At 62.9% G+C, this 27,549-nt stretch overlaps 1 protein-coding gene across 11 annotated transcripts in view; it reads left to right on the top strand.

Moving 5' to 3' along the window:
* Positions 1 to 25,146, top strand: part of SBF1 (SET binding factor 1) — an 84,498-nt gene extending 59,352 nt beyond the window's left edge. For 2 of the 11 annotated variants that reach the window (XM_065049406.1, XM_065049405.1), the window contains 32 exons: positions 1,027 to 1,155; positions 1,345 to 1,443; positions 2,248 to 2,452; positions 2,785 to 2,897; positions 3,360 to 3,509; positions 3,620 to 3,688; positions 4,589 to 4,747; positions 4,929 to 5,188; positions 7,015 to 7,187; positions 7,922 to 7,995; positions 8,095 to 8,290; positions 8,678 to 8,805; positions 9,940 to 10,115; positions 10,947 to 11,024; positions 12,722 to 12,861; positions 14,920 to 15,127; positions 15,649 to 15,845; positions 15,946 to 16,083; positions 17,099 to 17,191; positions 17,441 to 17,518; positions 18,066 to 18,250; positions 19,012 to 19,188; positions 19,862 to 19,963; positions 20,049 to 20,234; positions 20,877 to 21,003; positions 21,084 to 21,214; positions 21,764 to 21,997; positions 22,395 to 22,505; positions 22,641 to 22,852; positions 22,960 to 23,047; positions 23,137 to 23,268; positions 23,431 to 25,146. In XM_065049406.1, coding sequence (XP_064905478.1) covers positions 1,027 to 1,155; positions 1,345 to 1,443; positions 2,248 to 2,452; positions 2,785 to 2,897; positions 3,360 to 3,509; positions 3,620 to 3,688; positions 4,589 to 4,747; positions 4,929 to 5,188; positions 7,015 to 7,187; positions 7,922 to 7,995; positions 8,095 to 8,290; positions 8,678 to 8,805; positions 9,940 to 10,115; positions 10,947 to 11,024; positions 12,722 to 12,861; positions 14,920 to 15,127; positions 15,649 to 15,845; positions 15,946 to 16,083; positions 17,099 to 17,191; positions 17,441 to 17,518; positions 18,066 to 18,250; positions 19,012 to 19,188; positions 19,862 to 19,963; positions 20,049 to 20,234; positions 20,877 to 21,003; positions 21,084 to 21,214; positions 21,764 to 21,997; positions 22,395 to 22,505; positions 22,641 to 22,852; positions 22,960 to 23,047; positions 23,137 to 23,268; positions 23,431 to 23,529 — 4,647 coding nt within the window. In that variant the 3' untranslated portion in view covers positions 23,530 to 25,146. The remainder of the gene's footprint in view (positions 1 to 1,026; positions 1,156 to 1,344; positions 1,444 to 2,247; positions 2,453 to 2,784; positions 2,898 to 3,359; positions 3,510 to 3,619; positions 3,689 to 4,588; positions 4,748 to 4,928; positions 5,189 to 7,014; positions 7,188 to 7,921; positions 7,996 to 8,094; positions 8,291 to 8,677; positions 8,806 to 9,939; positions 10,116 to 10,946; positions 11,025 to 12,721; positions 12,862 to 14,919; positions 15,128 to 15,648; positions 15,846 to 15,945; positions 16,084 to 17,098; positions 17,192 to 17,440; positions 17,519 to 18,065; positions 18,251 to 19,011; positions 19,189 to 19,861; positions 19,964 to 20,048; positions 20,235 to 20,876; positions 21,004 to 21,083; positions 21,215 to 21,763; positions 21,998 to 22,394; positions 22,506 to 22,640; positions 22,853 to 22,959; positions 23,048 to 23,136; positions 23,269 to 23,430) is intronic. The other 9 variants (XM_065049412.1, XM_065049409.1, XM_065049416.1 and 6 more) reach the window with 7 other exon arrangements.
* The last annotated feature ends 2,403 nt before the right edge of the window (positions 25,147 to 27,549 follow it).

Raw genomic sequence — 27,549 nt, 5'->3', positions numbered from 1 at the left:
GGACAGGGACGGCTCCAGCTGCTCCGCAGAGGGACAGCGTTGGTGGCCGGAGGTCCGCAGTCCCGCTGGGGCTGCAGCTGAGTGTCCCTGCCCAGCGCCCTCGTCACATCCCACTCAGCGAGGGTGTTCGGAGGAGCAGAAGCTGTTCCCCACCGGCTGCGTGATGGGACGAGTTCCCAGCTCATCGGCCAAGAGGAAGGGCCTGCGGGTTTTCTGCCAACACAAGAAACCTGGTGCTTTCTTTGTGCTGCTGGCAAGAGGCTCCTTGAAAGCTGCATTTGGGGAAGAAATGGGATGAACAAGTGTTGTTCAGGATCAGAGAATGGCTTGGGTTGAAAAGACCAGCTTCCCCAGTCCCCTGCCATGACAGGGACATCTTCAGCAGCTCAGGGTGCTCAGAGCCCCGTCCAGCCTGGCCTGGGATGTCTCAGGGATGGTTCATCCACCACCTCTCTGGGAACCTGGGCCAGGCTCTCACCACCCTCAGGGCAACAATTCCTTCCTCATGTCCGGCCTGAATCTCCCTCCTTTAGTTTAAACCATCACCCCTTGTCCTGTCACAACAGGCCCTGCTCTAAAGTCTGTCCCCATCTTTCTCATGGGTCCTTTTCAATCCGGAGAGGCCGCACTAAGGTCTCCTGGAGCTTCTGTTCTCAGCTGAACAGCCCAGCTCTCTCACCTGTCCCCAGCAGAGCTGTTCCAGCCTCGGGTCATTCCTGGGGCTGCTCTGGCCCCTCAGGTCCCTGTCACAGCTGCCAGCGGAATCCTGTGGCCGCTGTGTCCCCCTTTGCACCGGGGCGGCTGCAGAAGCTCCTCACTGGCCACTGCTTGTCCCTGCTGCAGACGTGTCTCTGCCGCGGGCCAGAGCTGCAGGTTTCTGTACAAACCCTGTCCCTGCACTTGCGCGGGGCGGGGAAGGAGGTGCCGCGGTGCCACTGCTGCGCGGGTGCTGGGCCTCGCTGCGGTAACGGTGTCACCTGCACTGCCGGTGGACGTTGCTGCTGACAGTTTGCTCCCCGCTTGCAGGCAGCCTTCCTGGGGCAGCGGGGGCTGACGGAGGACGACTTCCTCACCAAGGTGCTGGAGGGGATGGCGTTCGCCGGCTTCGTGACCGAGCGAGGGGCCCCGTACCGCTCCATCGACCTGTTCGATGAGGTGAGCGACCGTTTGGCAGCCGTCCCCGCATCCTGTTGTCCCTTTGCTCTGCTGAGCTCTCCTGTCCCCTCGAGGGACGGAGCCGGGGACCTGCTGTGACGCTGCGTTGTGCCTGGGGGAGCAGCTGGGGTACGGGAGGGTGGCCGGATCCTGCCCAGCTGCTCCTCTCAGCCGACCGTTCTCCCCCAGCTCGTGGCTTACGAAGTGAAGCGGATGCGCGCTGAGGAGGGGAACAAGCAGAAAATACTGCGGCACATCAAGGAGCTGGCGGAGAAGCTGTACAAAAACGTGAGTGCTGGGGTCCATGTGCGGGATGGGGAAACTCTGGCTGGAGCTGGTGCTCGTGGTGCGCGATCCCATCCCACCCATGCTGCTGGATGCAGTGGGGCACCTGCTGATGGTCCAGAAAGTGTCTGGGCTGGCGTGAGCCGCTCCTGGGAGCAGGATTCATAGCAGCACAGAATCACAGATGGTTTGGGCTGAAGGGCCCTTCCCAGCTCCCCCAGTCCCTCTGCCATGACAGGGACATCTTCAGCAGCTCAGGGTGCTCAGAGCCCCGTCCAGCCTGGCCTGGGATGTCTCCAGGGATGGTTCAGCCACCACCTCTCTGGGAACCTGGGCCAGGCTCTCACCACCCTCAGGGCAACAATTCCTTCCTCATGTCCGGCCTGGATCTCCCTCCTTTTGTGTAAAACCATCACCCCTTGTCCTGTCACAACAGGCCCTGCTCAAAAGTCTGTCCCTATCTTTCTTATGGTCCCCTTATAAGTCCAGAAGCGCCACACTAAGGTCTCCTGGAGCTTCTGTTCTCCAGCTGAACAGCCCGGCTCTCAGCCTGTCCCCCAGCAGAGCTGTTCCAGCCCTCAGATCATTTTCATGGCCTCCTCTGGCCCGTCTCCCAGTCCTCGTGGCTCCTGGGAGCGGATCGTGCCGGTGCTGCTCCCGGACAGCCCGCGGGGCTGCTGGTCCCGGGGGTTGTAGGTACAGGCTGGGGGAGCGTTGGCCCTTGGAGCAGCAGCGGTTGCTGCAGGACATGGCCGGGAGAGCACGCGTGGTGGCCGTGAGACTGAGCACAACCTCCTGCCGCTCCAGGAGAACCCGTACCCCGCGGTGACGATGCACAAGGTGCAGAAGCCCACGGAAGGCTGTCACCTGCGCCTCCACCAGAAGCCTTTTCCCCGTCTGGATGAGGGGATGGTGCAGTGGATCATCGACCAGGCCACCGCCAAGCTGCAGACGGCTCCTCCGGCTGTGAAGGCGGAGAAGAAATGCATGGTGCCATCGGGACCCCCCATCGGTACGTGTGCCCTGCAGTGGGAAACGCTGCTGGGGGAGCTTTATCGTGGTGGTGCTGGCTCCTTCTTGCATCCCAGGGTCCTGCGTGGGCAAAGTCTGGGTCATGCTGCTGTCCTGGAGAAGCAGCAGCTCTGTCTCCATGAGCGTCTGCCCCTTGGGCTGCTTAGAGCTCCCTGGAGCCCAGCAGCCAGCACAAGGGGATGGCTGGAGCCCCCAAAGTGTCCTTCCTTCCAGCATGAGCTCCTGGAGCCCCGAGCCCTGCCCACGCGGAACGGGGATGGGGACACCCGTCTGTCCTGCCCTGGGTGAACTGACAGGCGCTTCTCTCCCCAGCTGCCATCATGGACCGAAATGGCAACGCCCTGGCCAACAGCGCCCGGCGCCTGGAGGTCGTCAGGAACTGCATCTCCTACGTCTTCGAGAACAAGATGTTAGAAGCCAAAAAGGTGAGGGGGGTCCTGAGGAGCTCGTGGTTGGGGGGAGGAGCAGGGGGTTGCTCTGCTGCTGTGACAGGCTGGAGGGGGCACCCCGCCATGTCCTGGTCTGTGCTCACCAGCTCCATTCTCACCTGTTCACGTGTTTGCTGTTTCTCCTTGTGTGTCCCTGGGCTTTTGGCTGGTGGCCGTGCTGCACCAGTTTAGCACTATTCCTGCACCTCCCGCTGCCCCTCGGGGTCTGTCCCGCGCAGGTGACCGGGCCGGGGGCCTCCCTGGGACCCGCAGGGCTCAGCTGCAGCTGCCCAGACGGGGCTTTGCGCTGGTTTGCCCTGTCCTGTGAACACCCTGGGGCCAGCCAGCACGTGTAGCCCCCGCTGCACCCCCTCGTTGGGCCGCCCTCGACCTCGCCATCTGGCCAGAGCTCCGCGGGGCCGTGTTGTTCTGCGCGGTGACGTCCTCTGTCCCCGGCAGCTGTTCCCCGCCGTGCTGCGCGCCATGAAGGGCCGGGCGGCGCGGCACTGCCTGACCCAGGAGCTGAACCTGCACGTGCAGCAGAACCGGGCCGTGCTGGACCACCAGCAGTTTGACTTCATCATCCGCATGATGAACTGCTGCTTGCAGGTAGGAGGGGCCGGGGTGTCCCTTGGCAAGGAGCGTGTCCCCGCGTGGGACCGCAGCAGGTTTTGGGGTGTTGTGGTGGATCCTCCTATGACCTCCGCTCCCTTCCGCAGGACTGCACGGCCATGGACGAGCACGGGATCGCAGCCGCGCTCCTGCCGCTGGTCACCGCGTTCTGCCGAGTGAGTCCCCACGCCGTCCCCACCCCCTGTATGGCCCTCGCCAACTCGGAGCTCCCTGGAGGCCACAGAGACCAGCGGGCTGAGAGCCGGCACAGTGGCCAGGCTGGGGCAGGTTGTCCCCTTGGTGCTCCTCAGAGTGACGGGGTCCTGCCCAGTAGCCCCCAGCCCCTGGCAGCGTGGCCAGACTGGCTGTGCTGGTCTCTGGGCTCCCCAGGTGGCTGGAACACCCTTGCGGAAGGTGCTCAGAAATGGGGGCTGCTGTCAAGTGCCGGTTTGATCTGTTGGTCAAGCCGGGCTGGAAGAAGATTCTGCCTCCCAAAAGCGTCTGTAGTGTGAGGTTGTTCAGCCTGGAGAAGAGAAGCTCCGGGGAGACCTTAGTGTAGCCTTTCTGGACTTAAAAGGGGCCCATAAGAAAGATGGGGACAGACTTTTGAGCAGGGCCTGTTGTGACAGGACAAGGGGTGATGGTTTAAACTAAAGGAGGGAGATTCAGGCTGGACATGAGGAAGGAATTGTTGCCCTGAGGGTGGTGAGAGCCTGGCCCAGGTTCCCAGAGAGGTGGTAGATGAACCATCCCTGAGACATCCCAGGCCAGGCTGGACGGGGCTCTGAGCACCCTGAGCTGCTGAAGATGTCCCTGTCATGGCAGGGGACTGGGGGGCTGGGAAGGTCCCTTCAACACAAACCATCTGTGGTTCTGTGATTCAGTGGGGCTCCGTGGGGCTCTGGTGGGTGCTGGGCAAGGAATGGTGCAGGAGCTCTGGTGCCAGGTCCCTCCTGCCTGCCCCAGGGAACGTTGCCTTTCCCAGCAGGAGGCCAGAGCGAGGACTAACGGGAGGGGAGAGCTTGGCACAGGGGCCACGTGTGTCTGAAACACTCTTCCACCTTCTGCTTCCTCAGAAACTGAGCCCGGGCATCACGCAGTTCGCCTACAGCTGCGTGCAGGAGCACGTGGTGTGGACCAACATCCAGTTCTGGGAGGCCATGTTCTACTGCGATGTGCAGAACCACATCCGAGCCTTGTACCTGGACAACAACGAGGAGAACCACACGGACGAGGTGAGGGGGTGGCAGGGGCGTCCCTGGAGAGCTCTGCAGAAGCAGCTCTCCCCGAAGGTCCGTGGGCTGATAAAGGAGCTGAACCGTGCAGCTGGTGCTGGGAGGTGCCTGTGGGAACAGCGGGGTGAGGGCTGGTGGCCTCCTGCTCACGCAGACTGACATCTCCTTCACGCTCCTTCAGGAGAGCACGGAGGGCCCCCAGGAAGCCAAGTCTGCCCTGGAGATCGCGTCGGAGCAGCTGAGGCTCTGGCCCACCATGAGCCGAGAGAAGCAGCAGGAGCTGATCCAGAAGGAGGAGAGCACGGTGTTCAGCCAGGCCATCCACTACGCCAACCGCATGAGCTACCTGCTGCTGCCGCTGGACACCAGCAAGAACCGCCTGCTCCGCAGCTCGGGGCTGGGGGACGTGGAGAGCGTCAGCAACAGCTTCGTCACCAACAGGTGAGCGGGGCTCTGGGGGCTGGGGACACAGGATGGAAAGGAGATGAAGCTGCTGGAGGGTGCCCAGGGAGGCCACAAAGTCAGTGAAGGGTTTGGAGGGGAAGCCGTGTGAGCAGCGGCTGCAGTCCCTGGTTTGCTCAGCTGGAGCAGAGCAGACTGAGCGCAGAGCTCATGGGCTGCAGGTTCCTCAGCAGGAGCAGAAGGGGCAGGCTGAGCTCTGCTCAGTGACAGTGACAGAGCCCAGGGAACGGCAGGAGATGTGCTGGGGGGTCAGTGGACATGGGGAAAAGGTTCTTCCCCAGAGGGGCTGGACACTGAACAGGCTCCCCAGGGAGGGGTCACAGCCCAACCTGACAGTGTTCAAGAGACTGGACAACATCCTCAGACACACGGGTGACCTGTGGGGTGTCCTGTGCAGGGACAGACGTTGGACTTGATCCTGGTGGGTCCTTTCAGCTCAGGATGTTTTGTGAGGGCTGGAACCCTTGCTAGGGCCGTGCCACAGGGACACCAGAGCAACCTGAACTGGGGACAAGAGCTCCTGGTACCCGGCGTGTCCAGCTGCCCTCAGGACCAATGCAGGTGGTAGTACCAGGGGTGTCTTATATCACAGTATCACAGTATGTTTGGGATTGGAAGGGACCTCAAAAGATCATCCAGTGCAATCCCCCTGCTGGAGCAGGAACGCCCAGGTGAGGTCGCACAGGAACATGTCCAGGCGGGTTTTGAATGTCCCAGAGCAGGAGACTCCACAACCCCCCTGGGCAGCCTGGGCCAGGCTCTGCCACCCTCACTGAGAAGAAGTTTTTTCTCAAATTTAAGCGGAACCTCTTGTGTTCCAGCTTGATCCCATTACCCCTTGTCCTATCATTGTTTGCCACCGAGAAGAGCCTGGCTCCATCCTCATGGCACTCATCCTTTATATATTTATAAACATTAATGAGGTCCCCCCTTAGTCTCCTCTTCTCCAAACTAAAGAGCCCCAGCTCCCTCAGCCTTTCCTCACACGGGAGATGCTCCACTCCCTTAATCATCTTCGTTGCCCTACGCTGGACCCTCTCCAGCAGTTCCCTGTCCTGCTGGAACTGAGGGGCCACAACTGGACACAATATTCCAGGTGTGGTCTCCCCAGGGCAGAGCAGAGGGGCAGGAGAACCTCTCTGACCTACTGACCCCCCCCTTCTAACCCACCCCAGGTACCATTGGCTTCCTGGCCACAAGGGCCAGTGCTGGCTCATGGTCACCCTGCTGTCCCCAGGACCCCCAGGTCCCTTTCCCCTACACTGCTCTCTAATATGTAATTCCCCAACCTATACTGGAACCTGGGGTTGTTCCTGCCCAGATGCAGGACTCTACAGTTTCCCTTGTTAAATTTCATCAGGTTATTCCCCGCCCAGCTCTCCAGCCTGTCCAGGTCTCTGATGGCAGCACAGCTTCCAGTGTCACCACTCCTCCCAGCTTGGTGTCATCAGCAAACTTGCTGATAGTACACTCTATTCCCTCGTCCAAATCATTAATGAATATATTGAATAATATTGGCCCCAGCGCTGCCCCCTGAGGCACTGCACTGGATACTGGCCTCAGCTGGACTCTGCCCATTGACTACCACTCTCTGGCATCTCTCCTTAAGCCAGTTTGCAACCCACCTCACTACTCTGTTGTCTAGAACACACCTCCTCAACTTAGCTGTGAGGATGCTGTGGATGTGTATCAAGATTAGAAGCTCCTCGGGGTTCATACCAAGAGTGGAAACTCCCCCGGGCTCTGCTGGGATGGGACACAGCTCAGAGATGTTCTGGGCTGACATCCCTGCTCCTGTCCGGCAGCATCGCGGGCAGCGTGGCGGAGAGCTATGACACAGAAAGCGGGTTTGAGGATGCCGAGAGCTCCGACGTGGCCAACTACGTGGTGCGATTCATCAACCGCTTTGTGGACAAAGTCTGCACGGAGAGTGGAGTCACCAACGAGCACCTCAAGGGGCTGCATGTCATGATCCCTGGTAGGACGCGTTGTGTCAGCATTGGGGTGTGGGCGGCCGTGGGATCTCTCTGGGGATCCTTAGGGATCAGCTCGGGGGCTGCTCAGGAGGAGGTTGGGAAGGAAGCGGTGGGAATGGCAGGAGAAGGTGCACACAGTGCTACGGGACAGGTTAGCGCCTGATGGGCAGTGTGTGGGACAGGGCTTTGCTTGTGGTGTCTGACTTCACATTCCCCCTGCACTGGGCACTGGGGAGGCCAAACCGCCAGTCCTGGGGCAGCTCTGGGCCCCTCACGCCAAGAAAGGCCTTGAGGTGCTGGAGCGAGTGGAGAGAAGGGAACGGAGCTGGTGAGGGGCTGGAGCACAAGTGTGATGGAGCAGCTGAGGGACCTGGGGGTTCAGCTGGAGAACAGGAGCTGAGGGGAGACCTTCTGATCTCTGAACTGCCTGAAAGGAGCTTGGAGCCAGGGGGGTCGGGCTCTGCTCCCCAGGAACAAGCGCCAGGAGCAGAGGAAACGGCCTCAAGTTGCGCCAGGGGAGGTTGAGGTTGGATGTGGGAACAATTTCTTCCCCAAAGGGCTGTGGGGCATTGGAACAGGCTGCCCAGGGCAGTGCTGGAGTCACCAGCCCTGGAGGGCTGGACAGACGGACAGGAGGTTCTCAGGACATGGGGCAGGGACAGGGCTGGGGGAACAGTTGGACTCGGTGATCTGGAGTGTCTCTTCCAACCAAAACGACTCTGTCATTTGTCTGCAGACATTGTGCAGATGCACATAGAGACGCTGGATGCCGTGCACAGGGAGAGCAAGCGGCTTCCTCCCATCCAGAAGGTACGGATGTGCCCGTGGCAGCTGGGGAGGCTCCGGTGCTGTGTGGGGTCCCTGCCGCGGGCAGCACGGGCCTCAACCTCCTCTCGTCCCTCCCTGTAGCCAAAGCTGCTGCGCCCCAACCTGCTGGTGGGTGAGGAGTGTGTGATGGAAGGGCTGCGCGTGTACCTCATGCCTGACGGGCGGGAAGAAGCTGCCGGAGGGAATATCGGGGGTCCCCCCCTCCTCCCCGCCGAAGGAGCCATCTTCCTCACCACATACCGCATCATCTTCAAAGGCACTCCCACCGACCCGCTGGGTGAGCGGCTGGTGTGCGTGTGTCCCCTCTCCTCAGGGCGGGGGGTTCCTGGGAGGGTGGTGGCCGGAGCAGGAGTTGGTGACAGTGGCTGTAGCCCTGGGGGAGTGACCAGCACTGCTGCTGGGGCTGCTGCAGCCACCACGAGCTTGGTGGTTGCTCGCAGTGCTGCAGAAGGGGAGGCTGCTCTCACTCTGCACCTTTGGTAGATGTTGAAGTACTCGTGCCTGTCCCAGCTGTCACCTACAAGTCACCATGGGCTGGCTGGAGCATGTCCAGCGTGTTCCTGGCCACCTCCTCCCGCGGGCTCTCTCTGCTGGTGGCCACCGAGGTGGTCCTGCTGGGCTGGGCAGCAGGACGTGCCTGACCTGTCCCCATGCTTGTCCCCAGTGGGGGAGCAGGTGGTGATCCGGTCCTTCCCCATCGCCTCGCTGACCAAAGAGAAGAAGATCAACGTCCAGGCGCAGGTGGATCAGTTCATCCAGGAGGGCTTGCAGCTGCGCTCCTGCACATTCCAGGTGAGACGCCCGGCGCTGGGGCTGCTCCTTTGCGTTGAGGAGCACGCTGGTGGTGGGACCCAGCTGGTACGTGGCCGTGGCTGCCACCGTCACCCAGGCTGCCCTGGTTTGGGGGTGATTCCCTTGGGGGGACCAAACAACCTGTGCAGCAGGGGACAGTGGACCCCAGGGGACAGGGCTGGAGGCGCCTTGCAGAGGAAGGAACAAGCTGTGGTCTGGAGGATTGTGTTGAAGGGCCCTTCCCAGCCCCCCCAGTCCCCCTGCCATGACAGGGACATCTTCAGCAGCTCAGGGTGCTCAGAGCCCCGTCCAGCCTGGCCTGGGATGTCTCAGGGATGATTCATCTACCACCTCTCTGGGAACCTGGGCCAGGCTCTCACCACCCTCATGGGGAAGAATTTCTTCCTTAGATCTGATCTAAATCTCCCCTCTTTCAGTTCAAAGCCATTGTCCCTTGTCCTGTCACTCCCTGCCCTTGTAAAAGTCCCTCTCCAGCTTTCCTGCAGGTCCCTTTGGGTACCAGAGGCTGCTCTGAGGTCTCCCAGGAGCTTCTCTCCCCCATTTGAACAGCCCAGCTCTCAGCCCGTCCCACAGCAGAGCAGCTCCAGTCGCAGTCCTCCTGTACGCAGGAGCACGTTCCTTCTCATTATCTGGAGGCTCCTTTCCAACTGCTCCAGCGTCAGCTGGAGCCCGAGGGGCTGAGATGTCCCCACGCGTCACCTGGGGGCTGGTTCTGCAAAACCTTGTAGCAGGTTTTGGGGAGAGAAATGCAGCAGGGAGAGGTGTCAATGTGAGCGGATTTTAAGTGTTTTACATCCTTGAGAGACGTGTGGGGATGGAGCAGCGCTGGGAGGAGAGCACCCAAAGCACCACCTGCTCCCTCCTGCCCCTCGTGCCGCTCGGAGCTGCAGTGGCCGGGCTCTGGGGACATCGCAGTGCCGGGTACGGAGCTGTGCCCAGGAGGAAGGAGCTTGGATGGAGGAGCTGGCACGCAGGGACAGGGCAGCCTGTGCACGGTGCTGTCCCTGCTCCCAACCAGGACCCGAGCTCTGCCCTGTGCCGTGGGACGAGCCCGTCCCCATCCCCTGGCCCAGCCGTGACCGACCCGTCAGGCTGTCCCTGCTGTCCCCGCAGCTGCTGAAGATCGCCTTTGACGAGGAGGTGGCTTCGGACAGCGCTGAGATCTTCAGGAAGCACCTGCACAAGCTGCGCTACCCCCAGCACGTGCGCGGCACCTTTGCCTTCACCGTGGGCCAGTCCCCCAAGCAAGCCATGCAGCCCAAGGCCAAGGAGAAGAACCCGTCACTCAGGTACCATGGGGAACAGCCCTGGGATGCACTTGACCTTTCAAGCACCACGGGGCTCCTCTTCCCCCTCGACAGCGAGCAGTGGAGCGGGGGACACCGGGACATGCTGGGTCACAGGCTCCTGAGCAGGAGGTGGGGGTCCCTGAGCCCCCATGGCTCAGACCTCTCCTTGTGTGAGATCTCCTCTTGGTTTTGGGAGGGGACGTGCTGCAGGGCCAGACACAGCTTCCGAACCCCCTGCTCAAACTTCAAAGCTAGGAGTTGGCTCCCATGGTGTTCCCTGCCCCTGCCCATGCCAAACCAGCGCAGGGCCGAGGAGGCAGCTCACAGGAGAGGTTCACAGAACCCCAGAACCCCGCCCCCCCAGCTGTCAGTGCTGCGGGAGCTCTGCAGGTCCCAGCCCCCCCTGCTCACGCAGGGTCCCAGGCAGATCACACAGGATCCCAGGGGGTGCAATGGCTCACAGAAGGAGACTCCACACCCGCTCTGGGCAGCCTGGGCCAGGCTCTGGCACCTCCCAGCAAACAAGTGTCTGCTCATGTGCACATGGAGCCTCCTGTGTTTCAGTCTGTGCCCGGTGCCCCTCACCCTGGCCTTGGGCACCACTGAACAGAGTCTGCTCCATCTGACACCCACCCTGCAGATGTTTATCGGCACGAGCAGCTCCAGCGGCAGGAGGGCGGGCTGTGCTGTGCCGGGGGCCATGGGGAAGCTGTGGTGCTGGCCTGGCCAGACCCTGCTGTGCGCTCGGGGTCGGCGATGCTGTGGCGCTGCGGTGGCTGCTGGTGCTTGCTGTGCCCCGACTGAGCGTCTCTCCGTGTGTTTGTGACTCAGCTCCCAGCAGGTCACCGATATCTTCCAGGGCCTGACAGTGGGGGTCATGTCCCTCGGGCACCTTGGCCATTCAACCACGTAAGATGCCTTCAGCCTGGGCGGGGGCTTGTGCGGTGGCGTTGGCGCAGCTGTGGCCGTCACCGCTGCCGGGGCGGCTGCTCACCGGCTCTGCATGCGTGGGTGCCGGGCTGTCACCAGGGTGCCCGTGCCGGGCTGCAGGCGGCTGGGCCGGTTTGGGGTGCGGGTTCTCAGCACCACAGCACTGCAGGTGGGTGATCCCGGTGCTCCGCGGCACTCCGTGAAGCCCAGGACGTGCCGAGGGAGCTGTGCCAGTCCCGCTAACCTCCAGAGAGCCTGGAGCTGCCGGGCCCAGCTCCGGCCTGGGGACGCTCGCAGAGTCTGTCCCAACTTCACAGTATCACAGTATGTTTGGGATTGGAAGGGACCTCAAAAGATCATCTAGTCCAGTCCCCCTGCTGGAGCAGGAACTTGCGAGATGTGCTCTGTCACCCCCTCCACGTCCGCTTTTAGTGCCACGCAGTGTCTGCAGAACATGTTCCCTTGGGTAGAATTTCCCCCCGTTCCCAGGCTCAGACCTGAGCGTTTCTTCTCAGGGTCTGTTCTTCCTTGGTCCCAACGCTCTCCCTCCCCTGGTAAACGTAGGGAGCGGTTGGATTTTCTCACCATCTGCTTTGCAAAGCAGAACAAGCCACCTCCTGGGCTCGCTGTCCCCATCCTGGTATGGGGAATTCCTAAAAATCTGTGTCATTGTAGCTGTTCTCCTGGCTTGGCCGCGGCCCTTTCCTGGCTGCTCTGTCTCCCACGTCTCCTCGGTTTGTTCCCCATGGAGCCCGGGGGTCACCGGGGCGGTGACGGGTGATGTGCTGTGTGCGGGTGGCTGTTCCTGCCCCCAGGAATTCTGCTCTCTGCAGCTCCGTCCTGCGCAGCCTGTTCTGCCTGTTCATTCTGTGATTCTGTGCTAATCCCCCGTGGGTTTTGGACGGTCCCTTCCCCGTGTCCCCTGGGCTACCCTGTCCCTTACCTGGCATGGGGCAGGTCCCCTCTGTCCGGGGAGCAGCCACCCCGTGTCTGGCCAGCCTGGCAGCATCCCTGCAGTGTGGGTCCCTGGTCCCTGCGGTGGCTCCCTGGTCCCTGCGATGGCTCCCTGGTCCCTGCGGTGGCTCCCTGGTCCCTGCGATAGATCCCTGGTCCCTGCGATGGATCCCTGGTCCCTGCAGTGGATCCCTGGTCCCTGCAGTGTGGGTCCCTGGTCCCCGTGGTGGATCCCTGGTCCCCACAGTGGGTCCCCTGCTCCCTGCGATGGATCCCTGGTCCCTGCAGTGGATCCCTGGTCCCTGCAGTGACCCAGAGCCCACCCCTTTCAGGGACATGCCTGTGGGAGCCACGATGCAGAGGCAATGGCGTTAGAGCCCAGGACAAGGCTGCTGTCCCCTCAGGTTGGGAGGGGACCCCTGGGTGCCCCGTCCAGCCTCCCGGTCCCCCCAGGGAGGGCAGGTGCTGTGGGCTTGGTGCCCTCCTGCAGCCCAGGAGCCACCTCCTCCTGCTGTGGAGGCCGCAGGTGACATCTCTCCTGTGGTGACAGTGGCTTTGACCCTGCGCCTGCAGCCGGTGGTGGGGACGCTCCTGTCTCTGCTTCGCTCTGGGTGTGATGGACTCTCGGTGTCTCTGACCCTCAGGGGCTGCTCTGCTGGCCATGCTGGGCTGTGGCCACCAGAGGTGGTGTCCCCAGCCCTCAACCGCTGCTCTGCTTCCAGGACACTCTCCAAAAACCTGGTGAAAAACGCCAAGAAAACCATCGGCCGCCAGTACGTGACGCGAAAGAAATACACGCCACCCATGTGGGAGCAGCGGAGCAGCCAGCACTTCCCGGAGGACAACGAGGACGAGATCTCAGGTTGGGAGCACCCCGAATGGGGACAGGAGCCATGGGGAGGGGGGACAGGAGCCGTGGGGAGCAGGGACAGGAGCTGTGGGGAGCAGGGACAGGAGCCGTGGGGAGCAGGGACAGGAGCCGTGGGGAGCAGGGACAGGAGCCGTGGGGAGCAGGGACAGGAGCCGTGGGGAGCAGGGACAGGAGCCGTGGGGAGGGGGGACAGGAGCCGTGGGGAGCGGGGACAGGATCCGTGGGGAGCAGGGACAGGAGCCGTGGGGAGCAGGGACAGGAGCTGTGGGGAGCAGGGACAGGATCCGTGGGGAGCAGGGACAGGAGCCGTGGGGAGCAGGGACAGGAGCCGTGGGGAGCAGGGACAGGAGCCGTGGGGAGGGGGGACAGGAGCCGTGGGGAGCGGGGACAGGAGCCGTGGGGAGGAGGGACAGGAGCCGTGGGGAGCAGGGACAGGAGCTGTGGGGAGCAGGGACAGGATCCGTGGGGAGCAGGGACAGGATCCGTGGGGAGCAGGGACAGGATCCGTGGGGAGCAGGGACAGGAGCCGTGGGGAGCAGGGACAGGAGCTGTGGGGAGCAGGGACAGGAGCCGTGGGGAGCAGGGACAGGAGCCGTGGGGAGCAGGGACAGGAGCCGTGGGGAGCAGGGACAGGAGCCGTGGGGAGCAGGGACAGGAGCCGTGGGGAGCAGGTGTTTGTTGGAGCAGGAGCATCTTCCAGCAGGGAGACCTCACGGCCATCGCTCTGCAGGGAGCAGGTGTGGGAGTGTCCCTGGAGACGGGGGTTGTCACCATGGTCCCCTCTCTTGGTCCTCGATGCTCTGCCCGCTCTCGGCTGCTGTTGGTGGCCACTCAGCAGCTCCATGTATCCCCAAGACCTGGTGAAACGGGTGGAGAGGAAGGAGCTCTGTGCTCTGTGGCCTCAGCTTCTTGCTCTCTGAACTCCCTAAAGGAGCTTGGAGCCAGGGGGGTCGGGCTCTGCTCCCCAGGAACAAGCGCCAGGAGCAGAGGAAACGGCCTCAAGTTGCGCCAGGGGAGGTTGAGGTTGGATGTGGGAACAATTTCTTCCCCAAAGGGCTGTGGGGCATTGGAACAGGCTGCCCAGGGCAGTGCTGGAGTCACCAGCCCTGGAGGGCTGGACAGACGGACATGAGGTTCTCAGGACATGGGGCAGGGACAGGCTGGGTTATGGTTGGACTCCATGACCTTGAGGGGCTTTTCCATCCAAAACGATTCTGTGATTCATCTCCTCAGATGAAGTCTCAGGTTGAAGCTGCACAGGGCAGGTTAGGTCAGATAGGAGAAGAGCTTGACTGGTTTGGGAGTCACACAGGACTGGAAGGGACAGGAGTCCTCGCGTTGCAGGCGTCACCCTTCCCAGGTGGCCTGTCGGAGAGGACGCGGTGGACGGGTTTACGGTGTCACTGGGCAGCGGTGTCTGTGGGGACCCCTCACTCCAGCACATGGGGCTGGTCCATCAGACACGGCTGATGTTGTGTCTTCTGTTCACTGAGACACTTTGGATTCTGCTCGTCCTGTTTGCTCCCCGGTTTGTTTGCAGCACTTTCCAGCTCGACATCTGCCCCAAACACGCGACTCTCCGCTGTGTCCCTCATTTCACTTATCAGCAAAAGCATCACCTGCGTTCAGACCCAGAGGAGATGTTTGAGATCCGCTGTTCTCCGGTTCTGACGTTAGGGGACGTCAGGAGTGTTGGGCAGTGGCTGGGGAGGGCGGCCCCCGCGGGCTGTGTCACCTGGCGGGGACCGAGCCCTCGCCCTTGTTGTCCCCTCTCCTGGGAGGTTGCTGTCCCCCGAGGGCGGAGCTGGGACCGGTGTGATGGAGCAGCTGGGGACAGACCTGTGCTGGGCTCTTCCTCATCTCTCAGTGGGGTCAAGTGATGTGAAAGCATTAAATAAATCTGTTCTGTGACAGTGGTGGGATGGAGTCCCTGCCCTGTCCCGTCTCTGCCGTCAGGAGGTGCCTCCAGCCCAGCCGTCCCCTCTGGCTGCACAGGGACACCGCGTCTGTGCCGAGGACAGACCCAGACACCCCACTTTGTCCCTGCAGTGTCTGAAGAGATGGACAGAAGCACTTTGACCCCCACCACCACCATCAAACCTTCGGACAAGATGACCATCAACCACTTGGTGGAGCGAGCCTGCTGCCGCGACTACCAGCGCCTGGGGCTGGGCACCCTCAGCAGCAGCCTCACCCGCTCCAAGAACGAGCCCTTCCGCATCTCCACCGTCAACCGCATGTACGCCATTTGCCGGAGGTGAGCACCGGGGGACAGCACGGGGTCCTTAGGGCCACCAGGGTGATCCAAGGCTGGGGGCCAGGCTGAGAGAGCGGGGCTGTTCAGCTGGAGAAGAGAAGCTCCGGGGAGACCTTAGAGCAGCCTTTTAGGACTTAAAAGGGGCCCATAAGAAAGATGGGGACAGACTTTTGAGCAGGGCCTGTTGTGACAGGACAAGGGGTGATGGTTTAAACTAAAGGAGGGAGATCCAGGCCGGACATGAGGAAGAAATCATTGTCCCTGAGGGTGGTGAGAGCCTGGCCCAGGTTCCCAGAGAGGTGGTGGCTGAACCATCCCTGGAGACATCCCAGGCCAGGCTGGACGGGGCTCTGAGCACCCTGAGCTGCTGAAGATGTCCCTGTCATGGCAGGGGGCTGGGGGGCTGGGGAGGGCCCTTCAACACAAACCATCTGTGACTCCGTGATTCCCGATTTGTGGAGCGGTGGGAGGGCTGGCGCTGGGTCCCGCCAGGCTCTGCAGAGCCTCCGCTCTCTCCGCAGCTACCCCGGGCTGCTCATCGTGCCCCAGAGCATCCAGGACAACACGATCCAGCGCATCTCCCGCTGCTACCGCCAGAACCGCTTCCCCGTGGTCTGCTGGCGCAACTCCCGCACCAAGGCCGTGCTGCTGCGCTCGGGGGGGCTGCACGGCAAGGGCGTCGTGGGGCTCTTCAAGTCCCAGAATGCTCCCACCGCAGGTGCCCGTCCCCTCCGCCCCCCGCAGCGCCGGGGGGTGCAGACCCCTCCCCGGGTCCGGTGGCGGTGGCAGCGCGGTGACCCTGGTGGCTCTGCTGGCAGGCCCCTCGCAGACCGACTCCACCAGTCTGGAGCAGGAGAAGTACCTGCAGGCCGTGGTCAACTCCATGCCGCACTACGCCGACGCCGGCGGGCGCAACACGCTCAGCGGCTTCACCTCCGCGCACATGAGCAGCTCAGGTGAGGAGTGCGGTCCCGGGGGGTCGCGGGGCTGGTGCTGCTGTGTGGGGCTCAGCCGTGAGTCCTGCTGCCCTCTTGGCGTCCGGGCAGGCAGGTGAGCTGCTGTCCATGTCCCCCACGCTGGAGGAAGCAGCAGAACCTTCCTAGTGCGCTCTCGGGAGCTCCCACCATGTGCTCCAAAGCTCCCAGTGCACTCTCCAGAGCTCCCAGTGCATTCTCTGGAGCTCCCACCATGCGCTCCAGAGCTCCCAGTGTGCTCTCCAGAGCTCCCAGTGCCAGCTGGGCTGCCGTGGCTGGTGGTGGGGACGGGTTTTGGGAAGCCCTGCAGCTGCGAGCGCTGGGAGCTCACGACTGAGCGGGGGCCCCGGTGCTGGGGCGGATGGACCCTGGTAGCCGGGATCTTGGCACTGTCTGTGCCAGTGGTGCCGCAGTCTGTCCCAGGACGCCTCGGTAAGTCTCTGCCTCCCTCGCTCTCTGGGCAGAGCCGCCTGTGGCTGCCCCACCATGTCCCACTGTCACGCATCATCTGTCCCAGCCATTCCACCCTGTGGGTGCTGCAGAGGTGACCAAGGCCAGAGGGACCATGGGGGTCCCAGCCGGGGCTCCCCCAGCCTGGGGAGGAGAGGACTTGCTGAAAGCCCCCAAGGCCTCTCCCCTGATGTCGGGGGATGTGCCCAGGGCTGTGGCTGAAGGCGGGAGGGTCAGAGCAGCCGATGACCCAACACATGGTGTCCATAGAGCCGCAGGGGCTGCGGGGCTGCTGGGCGATGCGCCCTCCTGCCAAACACCCGGGGCAGAGCTGCGGGGGCCGAGCCCCCTCACGCTGCCGCACCAGGTGCCTTTTAGCGGTGGCTGCGGCTGGAAGGGGTTTCCCGCACGCTGGTGCCCTGGTCTCCCGCTTGCTGCCGCCGTCTGGCCCCTTCCCCTCCGTCCCGAGCACCTGGGGGGACACGGCGGGAGGGCCCCCCGGAGCAGCCCAGCCAGGCCCGGAGCTGACGTTGTGTTGGTGCTACAGATTTCTCCGACAAGAGGCAGCCTAAGCTGGGATCGCTCATGAAGCAGGTGATGGGAGGGAAGGACGAAGGGCCCGGTTCTGTTAGCCGCGGAGGTGAGGACGTGCGAGCGAGCACTGCGCCATGGGCCTCGCCAGGGCCCGGCTCGGGCAGCAGCCGTAGAGTAGACACTTCCCCGGCTCCCCGCTCGCTCCTGCCGTGGGGCAGCCGCAGGGGGGGCGGGAGGGACCCGCTGCAGCACCCCACAGCCATCTCGCCCTCATCCTCCTGTCCCCCTCATCGCTCCGGTCGCTCATCCCGCTCCCCGGGCTCTCGCTGAGGTTTGTTCCGTCCTGTGCTCTCAGGGCTCGCTCACAGAGCTCGGGTCATCACCCTCTCCACCCCCAAGTGCGTGTCGCCGAAGGGCCGCGAGACGCCCCGAGGTACGGTACCGCCTGCCCCCCACATGGGTGCTAACCTGCCCGACTGACCCCCACACACCCCCACCCTTCACACCACTAATGCCCCAGTAACACCCACCTCCGCCCACTAACGCCTCCGCCACTTGGCTCGGCCCGGCTCGCGGTGCCAGCGGTGAGTACCGGGCTGTCCCCAGCTGCTCCCCGCGTCCCCTCAGGTTTGCTTTGGGCTCCTTGCGCAGCTGCTGGTGCTGGTGGCGGTGGCCGGGGCTGGCAGGGCAGGGCAGGTCATGGTGCAGGAGCCCGGTGAGGGGACGTGGAGCCACCAGGGTTGGTCTCCGCGCTCCCCAGGCAGGAGACTCCCCCAGCACCCAGCCAGGAGAAGGAGCAAAAGCAAACCTGGTTCCCAGCACCCTCCTGGCATGTGCTCCCGGGGCGCTGGGCTGGGGGTGACGGCGGCTCGGCCACCACGTTCCTGGCGAGCTGTCCCCAGCAGCCCGGTGGGGGGACATGGGTGCCGGTGCAGCCCACGAGTCGGCCGGGACCCCCCCTGACGCCGGGTGTCTCGCAGGGAAGTGGGGCAGCATCCGCGCCAGCGGGCGCATGAGCAGCTACGCCCTGAACATGGAGATCGGGTCGCGCCTGGCAGGGAAGGACCTGCTGGGGACCCAGCACAACGGCACTCCCGCCGAGGCCAGCTTCCTGCGGCAGCACCGCGCCTCGCTCTACATCATCGGGGACAAGTCACAGCTCAAGGTGACCCTGGTGGCAGCCCCCATGGGGGGCGGGGTGGTGGCAGGGCTGTGCAGGGCAGCTCAGGATGGAGCCCAAGCACTGCTACGGGCTGGGGATGAGCGGCTGGAAAAGGACCCGGGGGTGTTGGTGCCAGCGGCTGAACATGAGCCAGCGTGTGCCCAGGTGGCCAAGAGGCCACCAGCATCCTGGCTGGTACCAGCACTGGTGTGGCCAGCAGGCCCAGGGCAGTGACCGTCCCTGTGCTGGGACCTGGGGAGGACAAACCGCCAATCCTGGGGCAGTTCTGGGCCCCTCACGCCAAGAAAGGCCTTGAGGTGCTGGAGCGAGTGGAGAGAAGGGAACGGAGCTGGTGAGGGGCTGGAGCACAAGTGTGATGGAGCGGCTGAGGGACCTGGGGGTTCAGCTGGAGAACAGGAGCTGAGGGGAGACCTTCTGATCTCTGAACTGCCTGAAAGGAGCTTGGAGCCAGGGGGGTCGGGCTCTGCTCCCCAGGAACAAGCGCCAGGAGCAGAGGAAACGGCCTCAAGTTGCGCCAGGGGAGGTTGAGGTTGGATGTGGGAACAATTTCTTCCCCAAAGGGCTGTGGGGCATTGGAACAGGCTGCCCAGGGCAGTGCTGGAGTCACCAGCCCTGGAGGGCTGGACAGACGGACATGAGGTTCTCAGGACATGGGGCAGGGACAGGCTGTGTGGACCCGGTGATCTGGAGGTTCTTTCCCAACCAACATGATCCTGTGACTCTGTGATGCTCTCCTCCCTCAGGGGGTGAAGCCGGACCCGCTGCAGCACTGGGAGGTGGTTCCCATCGAGGTGTTCGACGTGCGGCAGGTGAAGGCCAGCTTCAAGAAGCTGATGAAGGCCTGTGTGCCGGGCTGTCCCTCCACTGACCCCAGCGTCGCCTACTTGCGGTCCCTGGAGGAGTCCGAGTGGCTGTCCCAGGTCAGTTGTCACCCAAGGCCTGGTCCATCCCCATGGCAGGAGCCTTTGCCGGTGGCTGTCGCTCGAGGGCATCTGCTTTAACCTAATGGCAAAGTACAAAGGGGGTCTGGGTGCCCCCTCCAGAGCATCACTGGCATGGAGCAAGGTTAGTGTAAGAGGAATGAGGATAAATAGCCCCAAATGCTGCTTCCAGGAGAATCATAGAATCATCGTGGGATGGTTTGGGTTGGAAGAGACCTCAAATACCATCCAGTGCCCCCTTCTGCCATGACAGGGACATCTTCAGCAGCTCAGGGTGCTCAGAGCCCCGTCCAGCCTGGCCTGGGATGTCTCAGGGATGGTTCATCCACCACCTCTCTGGGAACCTGGGCCAGGCTCTCACCATTCTCACGGGGAACAATTTCTTCCTTAGATCTGATCTAAATCTCCCCTCTTTCAGTTCAAAGCCATTGTCCCTTGTCCTGTCCCTCCCTGCCCTTGTAAAAGTCCCTCTCCAGCTTTCTCACAGGTCCCTTTAGGTGCTGGAGGCTGCTCCGAGGTCTCCCCAGAGCTTTTCTCCTCCAGCTGAACCCCCAGCTCTCTCAGCCCGGTTTTGCACAGCGTCCAGCAGATGAGTTCCCTGCACCCTGATAGCTCCGTGCACCCCGATGACTCTGCGCCCTTCTGTTGGCAGATCCATAAGATCCTGCAGATTTCGGTGTTGGTGGTGGAGCTCCTGGACACAGGCTCCTCGGTGCTGGTCAGCTTGGAGGACGGCTGGGACATCACCACGCAGGTAGGAGCCCCACGGCCGCCCAGCGCCGCGCCTGCCGCGGCCGTCTGTCCCCCCACGAGCACCTCGAGCCCCCCTGTCCCCACAGGTGGTGTCCCTGGTGCAGCTGCTGTCGGACCCGTATTACCGCACGCTGGAGGGCTTCCGGCTGCTGGTGGAGAAGGAGTGGTTGTCCTTCGGCCACCGCTTCAGCCACCGCGGGGCACAGACCCTGGCCGGCCAGAGCAGCGGCTTTGCCCCCATCTTCCTGCAGTTCCTGGACTGTGTCCATCAGGTGAGCTCCAAGCGCCATGGAGCGTCCTGTTTTGGGTTCAGGAAGGTTTTGACATGATCCCAAGAGTGAGATTAAGACACAAGTGAGGTTGAACGCCACCAAGTGAGCTGGTTTATTCAATACAACAATTACGCAGAATGTAGTGAGAGAGAGAGTAATGAAATTCAGGAGGAAGATGAAGCAAGTATTCAAGAAGGTGAGCATGCGATAAGCAGCACCCGGATCCAGCGCTGTCTCCTGTCTCTCAGGTTCCAGGTCCCAGTGGTGAGTGACCACACAAACGTGTTGTCATGGGGCTTTTAACTGCAGTTGGTGGCCGGCGTTGCCTGGACAAGCCACCGGTCTCGTCCCAGATGTCGGTGGCTGATACAGCTTGAGCTTCACTTAAGCTTACACAAGCCTTAAGCATTTTCTGAGTTTCAGCCACTCTCAGTGATCACGCGTTTTCTGAGTTTACATAAGCTTTCTCCACAAAAAGCCGGCACCACGAGTGAGCACGTTCCTGTCCAGTCCCCCAGAGCCAGCAGGCCTTGAGACAATAATCCATATTATTTCATCGAGCTTTGAGGCAATAATTCACAGCGCCGTGTGCTAAGAACCTCTGGTGTGTGTCCCCGGGCGCTGACCCGCTGCTCCTCGCAGATCCACCTGCAGTTCCCCATGGAGTTCGAGTTCAGCCAGTACTACCTGAAGTTCCTCAGCTACCACTACATCTCCAACCGGTTCCGCACCTTCCTGCTGGACTCGGACTACGAGCGCATCGAGCTGGGTGAGGGCGGCGTGGGGGCGCCTGGGGACCCCAGCCCGGCACCGGGCCCCAGTAACACCCGGTCCCCTCCTGCCCCGCAGGGCTCCTGTACGAGGAGAAGGGCGAGCGCAAGAGCCAGCAGGTCTACAAGTCCATCTGGGATTACATCGAGCGGCTGAACAAGAAAGCCCCCGTCTTCTTCAACTACATGTACGCCCCCGAGGACGGGGAGGTGAGAGCTCCGCTCCTGCCCCGGGGTCCCAGAGCAGGTTCTTCCTCCCCGCTGTGCACACACGAGACAAATATAGCACACAGAGACAGGATGTTGTTTATTACAGAGTTGGGCAAGTCTGGGTGCTGGAATAAGCCAGCACACCAGTAACAGCCGTTCTATACAAAATCTTATCACTACGTTCACATCCTAAAGAGCCAATTCTTGCACATTTGCATATTGGTTACATAATCATTTTAGTGTATAGTGAGCAATGTTCAGCTAAAGGACACTTTGTCCAACAGTCTTGAGAGAATGTTTTAAAGCAAGACTCAACCAATTGTGGGGCTTCAAAATGTCTAAAGCTGCAAGGGCAGCAGTGGCTGTAGTTTGTGATTCCATGTTTAAGTCCCTCTTCTCTTTGTTAGAGGAGCAGACTGACCTTAAACTGAGGATGTACATATGGTTACGGTAGCAGTTTCCAGCGGGGTTCATGGGGTGGTGGTGGCTGCACGCTGTGGACAGGCAGCCCCTGCCCGGCCGAACCCAGCGCCGCTGGTTCCTCTGCAGGTGCTGAGGCCGTACAGCAACATTTCCAACCTGAAGGTGTGGGACTACTACACGGAGGAGACGCTGTCCGAGGGCCCCTCCTACGACTGGGAGCTGGCGCAGGGGCAGCCGGAGCACGTGGAGGAGGCGGATCGGCAGGACACCGGCGCGCCCCAGACCAAGCGCAAGATCATCTGGCCCTGCTACGACAACCGCAGCCGCGTGGAGCCCGACGCCATCTCCAAACTGCTGGAGGTGAGCGCGGCTGCGGCGGCACCGTCTGCGCGGCGCTGCTGCGTTTGGCCCTGGGCTGGGCTCTCCGTGGTGTCCCCTGGGGACACTGCCCCCTGCGCTCAGGGCTGCGGTCGCTTGAGCCCTGGGACAGGGACAGTGATCCCAGGGGTCTTGTCCCCTCCTGGGGTGATGCCTGAATCACAGAATCGTGAAACATGTTGTTTGGAAAAGCCCCTCAAGGTCATGGAGTCCAACCATAACCCACCCTGTCCCTGCCCCGTGTCCTGAGAACCTCCTGTCCGTCTGTCCAGCCCTCCAGGGCTGGTGACTCCAGCACTGCCCTGGGCAGCCCGTTCCAATGCCCCACAGCCCTTTGGGGAAGAAACATTTCCTAATGTGCAGTTTGAACCTTCCCCAGGAGCTGCAGAACCTGGAGATGGAGCTGGGGCAGGTCCCGGAGCGCTGGAAGGACACGTGGGACAAGGTGAAGGCTTCCCAGCGCAGCGAGGCGCGGCAGGAGGGCAGCCGGGTACGTGGGGCTGTGCGGGGCTGGGGGGGTTTGGCTTTGCGGCTTTTTGCTCCCACAGCCCGGATGAGGAGGCGCTGGTGCTGGGCCCCGGGCGCTGTGCTGTCCCCTCCTCACGCTGTGCCCTGTGCTCCACAGACCCCCAGCTCGCTGCTCATGTCCTCCGGTCTGTCCCACCACCGGCGCTCGCTGGGCGTTTACCTGCAGGAGAGCGGGGTGGGCTCGACCCTCAACCTCAGCCTGGACAGTGACACCAGCAGCACGTCCACCCCGTCGAGCGGGAAGCAGGGCGGGCGCCGCAGCACCAGCACGCTCTACAGCCAGTTCCAGATGTCGGAGAGCGAGAACAGGCAGGCGGGGGCTCGGGGGTCTCTCCCGGGTGGGAAGGCGTTGGGGTTGTGCGAGCGCGGGGCCCTTCGCTCTCCTGCCCCCCTGACGCTCTGCCCGGCTCCGGCAGGTCCTACGAGGGGTCGCTGTACAAGAAAGGAGCCTTCATGAAGCCCTGGAAGCCTCGCTGGTTCGTGCTGGATAAAACCAAACACCAGGTACCAGGGGGGCGGGTGCGCCCCGGGGTCTGTCTGTCCATCTGTCCGTCCCGCGGGCTCTGACGCTGGCACGGCCGCTCTCTCCACAGCTGCGGTACTATGACAGCCGGATGGACACGGAGTGCAAAGGGGTCATCGACCTGGCCGAGGTGGAGTCCATCACTCCAGGAACCCCCACCATGGGGGCCCCCAAGACGGTGGACGAGAAAGCGTTCTTCGATGTGAGTGGAGCCGAACGGAGCCTCCGTGTCTGGCGCTGGGCGCCTGTGGCCCCGCGCGGAGCTCGGCGGCTGCTCCGGCAGCACCGGGGCCGCGGTGCCGCTGGCTCCCCATGTGCAGCCCCCTCAGCCCCCTCTCCTCTCCTCTCCTGTCCTTCCCTGCAGCTGAAGACGACAAAACGAGTTTACAATTTCTGCGCCCAGGACGTGCAGCTGGCCCAGCAGTGGATCGACCGCATCCAGAGCTGCTTGTCGGATGCGTGAGCCCGGCTCAGCAGAGCCCGATTCCAGGCACAGTTGGGGCCGCGGCCCGTGGAGCAGCGGCCGAGCCCGGGCTCACGTCCGAGCCGCGCTGGGACTGACGGAGCGGAGGAGTCGCCGTCCTCCCCCTCTGCCGCGGGTGTGCGGCGCTGGGGGCCCGGCCACGCACCCCCAGTGGCAGCGGGGCAGGACGGGGGTTGCACTGTGGTAGGACTGTGGCGTGAGCAATTCCGCGCGTTGAAGCAGGTGGGGGCATGGGTGGGAGCTTGTCCTGCTCCATCCTCCCCGGCTGTCTGAGCCCTGTAATTACTGTGTCCTCTGAGCCCCCCATGCCGGGCTCTGCAGCAGCGGGGGGGTTGGCAGCCCCAAACCTCCCCCCCCGTGCTGCTGGAGAGTCTCCCCCACGGCTTCACGTCTGCTTGAGCATCCCCGTGAGAACCAGCCCCGTTCCCCCCGCCCGGTGCCACCGCCCCAAGCGCATCCTGCGCTTCGCTCCCATCTACCCGGCCCCGGGACCTGCAGCTCAGGGTGTTTGTGGAGGGACCGTCCTGCTCCCCCGCTGTCCCCTGCCAGCAGCGCACAGCGTCCCAGCCCTCACGTGTCTGTCCCACTGGCGCAGGAACGAGCACGGCTGCCCGGGGACGCTGGCGGTTGTCACTGCAGGCGCTGGGCTCTGTGTCTCGGGGGGATGTGGGTGTCGCCTCCGTGTCCCTGCTTAGGCGGGGACAAAGGGACTCCCTGTCCTGGGGCACAGGCTCTACCTCCACTGTTGGGTGGGGGCATGTTCCCCGCAGGAGGTGCCAAATTCTGCAGCCTCCTCAATTCCTTCTGTCCCCTGGTTGGGGGACCAGGTGAGACGGTCGAGCAGGACAAGGGCCTCTAGGAGCGGAGGTCCTGCTTGGCTGCAGCCGGGGCCGCTGTGGCCGTGGGTCCCATGGGCTGTGACACCGGGGCTGGGACAGGGCTGGGCACAGCGGTGCTGGCAGGCGCCACCCGCTCTCTTTGCACAGGTCACCCCCGAGCCCTCCTGCCCCCCCGGGGAGGAGGGGGCAGCACCCGGGGGGCTCCGCACAGCGCTGCCCGTGTTCCCGCACCCCGGGGCTCCCTGCCCGGTGTCCCGTCCCCCGTGCTCGTGCTCTGCCCCCGGCCCTGGCGCAGCAGCGCAGTGTCGCTGGGGCTGCACATCCCGCTGCCCCCCCCGCTTGTCGCTGTCACGGTGTCGGTGCGAAGGGGGACTCTCGGTACAGAAACGGCTCCTGCAGCGCCTTGTCCATCGCTGCGCTGCTGTGGCCGGGGTGGGGGACGGTGGCCCCGCACCTGGGAAGCCCAAAGTGGCGCCACGAGGCGGCTCAGGAGCCGCTGCCGACGGGACCCCCGGCAGCGCCGCCTCCGCGCGCCCGGCCAGCTCGTCTGTCTTGTTTTTAAGGAGTACAATGTTTTATTTCAGTGCAGAGACCTTTGTACAGTCTTAACCCCCAGGTCCCCTCTTTGTTTTATTGTACAATAATGGCTGTGGCAGGTAGCTGGTGTAACATGGAGGTTTTTGTAACTTACCTGAGCAGTTGTAGATTATTGACGTTTCTGTACATTGTGTCAAACATACAGAGTCCTTGTATTGTATTGTGCCTAGAGGAAAAGGTTATTATATAAAGAGAAAACTAACTGACTTTAATAAAAAAAAAAAAAAAGACGTGCCCTTCTGGCTCCCCGTGCCGGGATGAGCCGGTGCCGGGATGATCGCGGGATGAGCCGGTGCCGGGATGAGCCGGTGCCGGGATGATCACGGGATGAGCCAGTGCTGGGATGAGCCGGTGCCGGGATGAGCCGTTGTGGTGCTGGGGAACCGCAGGGGGCTCGGCTCCTGTCCCTGGTCTGAGCCATTCCGGTGCTGGGGAACCAGACGGAGCTCGGCTCCTGTCCCCAGTCTGAGCCATTCCGGGTATGAGCTGTTCTGGTGCTTGGGAACCGCAGGGGGCTCAGCTCCTGTCCCCAGCAGCACCAGCTCCTCGTGGCGCGGCGCTGGCACAGCACCGAGCGGTGGCTGTGCTGGGCCCTGCTCCCTGGGACACACGGGGACCCTCGTCCTGTGCCGTCCCACCCGCTCCTCTCACTCCGGCAGGTTTTGCTGCTCCCCAGGTCCCTCTGGTCTGACGAGCCCGGTGTCACCGCGGCTCAGCCCAGGTTTGCTGGGTGCACTGGTGCCTGCCCGGGCTCCGGGCTGTTGCCAGCGTCCCCAGGGACACAGCGTGACCTTGACCCAGCTCCCCCTGCCTGTCCCTGCCGAGCAAACCGGTGGTCCCAGCGCCAGCCCCCGGGTGCAGGATGGGACCTGCCGAGCTGCACGGAGCGATGCGCGTGGAAACCGCCCCAGTCTGCGGCAGGGACGGGCAGCAGCGCAGAGCTGGACACAAACCAAACCCAGCAGTGCTGGTGCCCAGCGCCCCCTCCCCACCGCGGCTGCTTCCCCTGGGCCAGCCCCCCCGGGCAGCACCTTCTGCCACTGCACAGCGTCCCCACGCTGCTCCTGGTGCTGGAGCCGCCGGGACCTGGACCCTCAGGAACCCCCCACCTCTCATCGCCAAGTCCTGAAACGTGGCCCAAGCTGCGCAGATGCCAACAGGGTGGGGGTGTGTGGGATCGCAGCCCCGCTCCACCTCCTGCAGCCTTCAGCGGCACCACCCGCTCTCTTCAGGGTGAGGAGGCGAAGATTTTGGCACTAGAAGCCACGGGTCTGACCTTCCTTAGAATGCAGCTCACACGCTCACGGCCAGGGCGACGTGGCGGTGTCCTGGCCAGGGTGCAGGACGGGAGGACGGGGGGAAGGACAGGAGGACGGGAGGACGGGAGGACGGGAGGACGGGAGGCCAGGGATGCAGCTCGGGGGGCTGAGCGGGTCCTGCAGGATGGAGGAATCCACCACCGGCACGTCAATTTTGAGCTTTTATTGATAGTTGGAATTTACAGCCCAGAGCTGACGACACGGATGCGGACTGTCAGACTGTTTCAGACTGTGCAGACTGTGCAGACAGTCAGACTGTTAGACTGTCAGACTGTGCAGACTGTCAGACTGTTTCAGACTGTGCAGACTGTCAGACTGTTTCAGACTGTGCAGACAGTCAGACTGTTAGACTGTCAGACTGTGCAGACTGTCAGACTGTGCAGACAGTCAGACTGTGCAGTCAGACTGTCAGACTGTCAGACTGTCAGACTGTCAGACTGTGCAGACTTTTTGTTCTTTTTTTTGTGTGTTTTTTTTCCTTCTTTTTTACAAAAACAAAAACCAAAATAACCCAAAGCCACCAGCATCAGATTTACAATATAAAAGTTCTGACAGTAGAGAGACTAAAGTACATCTGGAATCACTCAGAAAAATAAACAGAAAAAAAGGCAGTAATTTCAAATTCGTCCCTCGTATATACACATAGATACACAGACATCGCGTACAAAGACCCGGTTTCAACATTTAAGGGCAGTAGGCATCATGAGAAAAAGGCTCCCCTATCATTGCACTGATTCCTGACCCCGGCGGGCGCCCCCAAACCCTCCCCACGTGGGGATGGGGTCCCAGCGGCCCCGCTCGTCCCTCGGCGTCACGCGGCCCCGACCCCGCTGCGCAGGCAGGAGTTTCTTATTGCTATACAGAGTGCACCGCGGCCCGGCCGCCCCGGACTGGGTATGAAAGGCAGAGATTCAGCCCCGGCGCTTGTGACCCCCGAGCCCCCGTCCCCGGGACCCCCCGACGGGCACGGGCGGATTGTCCAGGAAACGCGGCTCTGGGACACCCGACAGAACGGCTGCGATTGAAGAGAAGGGGAGGGGAGGGGAGGGGAGGGGAGGGGAGGGGAGGGGAGGGGAGGGGAGGGGAGGGGAGGGGAGGGGAGGGGAGGGGAGGGGAGGGGAGGGGAGGGGAGGGGAGGGGAGGGGAGGGGAGGGGAGGGGAGGGGAAGGGAGGGGAGGGGAGGGGAGGGGAGGGGAGGGGAGGGGAGGGGAGGGAGGGGAAGGGAGAGGAAGGGAGGGGAGGGG

The sequence above is a fragment of the Columba livia genome, chromosome 1 (genome assembly GCF_036013475.1).
Source record: "Columba livia isolate bColLiv1 breed racing homer chromosome 1, bColLiv1.pat.W.v2, whole genome shotgun sequence".
Classification (NCBI taxonomy): Eukaryota; Metazoa; Chordata; class Aves; order Columbiformes; family Columbidae; genus Columba; species Columba livia.
Note: the sequence above shows the minus strand (reverse complement) of the source record. Positions and strands in the feature narration are given on the sequence as shown.